Consider the following 4,042-nt stretch of genomic DNA (forward strand, 5'->3'; position numbering starts at 1 on the left):
GAGAAATTATGACCCTTCTTCGTTCCTTCACAACCGGTCAATTTTACATATAAAGATTCCTATGTCTGAAAAGGTATAGCAAACATACTATTGAATGCCATCTTTTCTATGTGAATGGCATTTAATAAATCTGCAGGATGTGCAGTGTAATAGGATTACAGGAATTATTTTGGGAGTCGTGAAGCCTCTTCTTCTTAAATTTTTGAAAAACCAACCTGAGAGCAATTGCACCTAAAGTCATTTCAGTAATATAACTGTTAGAAAGCATTCACCTTATAACTACAATTTGTTTTCCCAAGTAACGTAATTGTAGCGAGCATATGTAGTTTATTATTCTGATTAAATAAGGAAGACTCATAAGAAGGTGGACGGCTAACGGCACAAATTGTCCCAAAGCTTCTTCACATCTCATGATGCGAGAAGAGTGCCACTTTCCTAGATAGTTAAGATCTAGCTGAACACATCAAAAAGTGAAAAAAGAAAAAAAAAAGGAGTAACAAAAAGAAAAAGAAAAATACAAGGATCGCAAAAGGATATACAGTCAAAAACTTTAATCGCATTGTAAATCTTCCTTTTTACGCACATTGTGTCTGATCCATGTGTCGCTTTGACACATATGATGCGATTAACTTGTAGGATAAACAATGTGCACATTCATGGTTTCAGCTGTGCGAAATTCTAACAGATTGAGAGAATCAATGTATGCAATAAAGGATGCATTTATGCAGTTTTGTGCAAGCTCTTAGTAATTATTCTTCAGAAGCAATGTAAAAATCTTCCTCACTCTGCATTTGCATTGACGTCTAGTGAGCACATCTGAACGAAGCCCCCATGAGTTTGATCAACACGGTGTTGCCGCTACTAAAAGATCTGTGGGTGGACTGGGGGATTCATTTCTTGGTCACCGTAAGCCTTACCTGCCAGATTTTTCTCACAATATTAGGCATTCGCCGGAAATATACGAGGTCGAATTTAGCTAGATCCATTGTCTGGGCTGCCTATTTGCTCCTTTCTTATGTTGCGAAAATTGCGCTGGGCAAGCTTACTGTGGTCCGCATCGATGATCCTGAAAATCCGGGTTACGACGTGGAGTTGCAAGGGCTGTTTGCGCCATTGCTTCTGATGCAACTTGGGTACCCAGATAGCATAACGGCCTATCAGGTGGAAGATAACCGGCTGGGAGTGAGACAGATTCTGAACATCGGGGCTACAGTCGTCTTCGTGGTTCGTATTCTCATTCGCTGTTGGGACGGCTCGTCCCCAGTCTCATGGCTGTACATCCCATTGTTCATTGCTGGATTCATAAAGGCGGCGTTGTGGGTCTGGGCTCTCAAATCCGTGTATGACGAGAACTCAATTGTGAACGCCGAGTACTTTCCCAAAGTAGCCACCAAGGAAGTCAGGGAAGGCAGGGCTGAGCTCAAAATGTTCCCCGAGGACAAGAAGTTCGACTCCTCAAAGGACATCTTGAAGGCCTACTTTCGGTTCGACTGTCTGAAGCCCCACCTCGTGAACTGGCCGTACCACCCTGTGTTCACATCCCGCGATTGGATGTCCATTGACAGCTACCCTGCCAACCGCGCTTTCATCGTGAACGAGATCGAGCTGAACTTCATGTTCGACGCGCTCTACACTAAAGCACCCATTCTGTACACAAAACGCGGCATCATAGGCTGCACTATCGGCTTCTTCTGCTTGGTGTATGCCTTGTGTAGATTCGCCGTGATCTTCAAGAAGGCCTTCTTGATCGATATGTACATCACCTATACCTATGCGTTACTGATGGCAGTCACATGTCTCGAGCTTTATCAGATCACGACGTTGGCATTTTCAGATTGGGCAGTGGTGGCGATGGGTAGGAACCTTGGGATGCCGCTCTTCTCAAGGCTCCTCCCGTTTCTGGCTGATCGGTGCATAAGGAAGAAAAGATGGTCGAGGTCGATAGGGCAGCTCAATTTGTTAGACCACTGCCACAAAGAAAGGCAAAAGCCCGTTCATGTGGTACTTGATTGGTTTGGTAAGTGGGATCCCGTCCGCGCGGTATTTGATTGGTTTGGTAAGCGGGAGATCTTTAGTTGGCATTGGTTACACTCCCGCCAGCCCATGCCCTTGTGCCTCAGGGCGCTGGTACTACGAAAGATGGCGGAGCTAGAGGAGAAAAGAAAATACGGGCAATTCAACGAAAGAGGCAAGTGGACGCTCGAGATTCACGGCATCCAAGGGAAAAAAGGACTGAGCAATAGCATCGAGGCAAAATTTGCAAACAGCATCATTATCTGGAACATCGCCACGGAAGTCCTACTATCATTGGAAATCGAGAAATCCGATGCTTGTGAAGGAAGCAAATTCCTATCAGAGTATATGATGTACCTTCTCGCTCTACATCCTCACGTATTGTCCCTCCCCACCGCCAACATGACACTGGACGACGCTTGTTGCACACTAAGGCTGTTCTTGAGGTACCGAGACTATAAAGAAGCAATCAGCGAACTGTCGTCACTGGACGGAGATGTCCCACACCCGGTCAGACCAAGTAAGGAGATGACGATCACTGGCGACTGGCACGTGTTGTCGGAGGTGCAGAAGCTCGTGGCCGACATTAGGACGATGGACAACAAGTGGGAGCTCATCAGCAGCATCTGGGTGGAGATGCTGTGTCATGCAGCATACAACTGTCATGTGTATCGCCATGCCAAGCGACTGAGAAGAGGAGGTGCGCTCATCACTCATGTGTGGCTCCTCTTGGCTCACAAGACCGACAAGTTCCCTTATGAAAACCCCAAACGTTGCCTCGACATCCCAGAAATCTCCCTCCTCGGAAAAAGGTTCTTCTAGTTGCTTCCAAAGGATTTTCGGAGGAGGGATGACCAAACCTTGTATGCTAAAACTTTACACGACAGCTAAAACTTTAAGCCACAGTTTGTGGTGTATCCGAGTAGAAGGTCTTGAGCTCACATGGTATTCGAGTAAAAGATCTTGAGCCCACACTGAGGTGAACTTGTCCAATTACTCAAAAGGAAAAAATCTGCAAGGTAGTGTTTCGGTACACATTAGCATTTCTCATTTGAATGGTGTGCTCGCATTCGTCTTTGTAATCAATTTATGTTGAAAACCACATGCTATCGACCCTGCAATCAATTTATGTAGTTTGTACAAGAATGTGGTTTTGAAATTATTCCATGACATTTTTCCTTTTTATCCTAGTTATATAAGCAGCTTATGCATGTAAATTTGTAATGTGTGATAATCTATTTGCTTTCCCCTAGTATTGCTCACAAAATTGTTGACAGGCTCATCAAATGGATTAGATGAACTCGGTTACTCGATGAAGTTCAAAAATCACCCGAATGTACTTGATCACTTAATCTAGTCGGATCAAACACTAGGAAAAGAATATATGTTTCCTCGCATTTCTGATTAAGTCCTTTTATTTTTAATTTGTCTAATCAAGTTCTCGTAAATTCACAATTTTTTTAATTAATCAAAACCTTCTGCACCAAATCCGGCAAAAGCCAAAATAGATCTAAAAATCCTTTATTGTCCTTTAAACTGACCTACAAATGATGATGTTTCTATCATAGTTCAAATTTCTCAGTTTCATCAAAAGAGTCAACCTTTGACTTATGCATGAAATTTGAGACTTAAACTCCTCAATCTATACGCAATGATGGAAGGGTGAAAACGCCTATAGGCATTGTTATGATATTTTCGTTTCAATAAAGATTGACTCTGTTAGATTGACCAAAAGTCAACCGAAAAGTCAATCTTTGACTTATGAAATGGCACCTAAATACTACTGAAATGGAGTGAATCTAACTTATATATCTATATAGGACGAATGAATGCAGAATTTGACTATTTTTGGTTGAAGGATCGAGCCCTATTGCAATCATAGTTCTCGAATCTCAAAATCTTGTCAGCATAATTTAGATGTCAGAATTTGACTATTTTTAAGATACAAGTTTGACTTGTCCGCGTAATGTAGACGTAAACATCTTTTACATGGAAAGACATGACTCATTGTAGTATTCCTACTTTTAAT

The 4,042-nt window shown here is 42.6% G+C and overlaps 1 protein-coding gene across 1 annotated transcript; it reads left to right on the plus strand.

Moving 5' to 3' along the window:
- The first annotated feature begins 733 nt into the window (after positions 1–733).
- Positions 734–2,961, plus strand: LOC115679547 (uncharacterized). Its single transcript, XM_030603162.2, has one exon. It carries the CDS (start codon positions 832–834, stop codon positions 2,833–2,835), a length of 2,004 nt encoding a protein of 667 aa, XP_030459022.1. The 5' UTR covers positions 734–831; the 3' UTR covers positions 2,836–2,961.
- The last annotated feature ends 1,081 nt before the right edge of the window (positions 2,962–4,042 follow it).

Source organism: Syzygium oleosum, unplaced genomic scaffold (genome assembly GCF_021117445.2).
Source record: "Syzygium oleosum isolate NSW1041296 unplaced genomic scaffold, Sole_v2.1 Sole_v2.04, whole genome shotgun sequence".
Lineage (NCBI taxonomy): Eukaryota > Viridiplantae > Streptophyta > Magnoliopsida > Myrtales > Myrtaceae > Syzygium > Syzygium oleosum.

What these genes read in the sequence shown, in the direction of transcription:
- LOC115679547 (XM_030603162.2), top strand. Translation starts at nt 832, where the DNA reads ATGAGTTTGATCAACACGGTGTTGCCGCTACTAAAAGATCTGTGGGTG.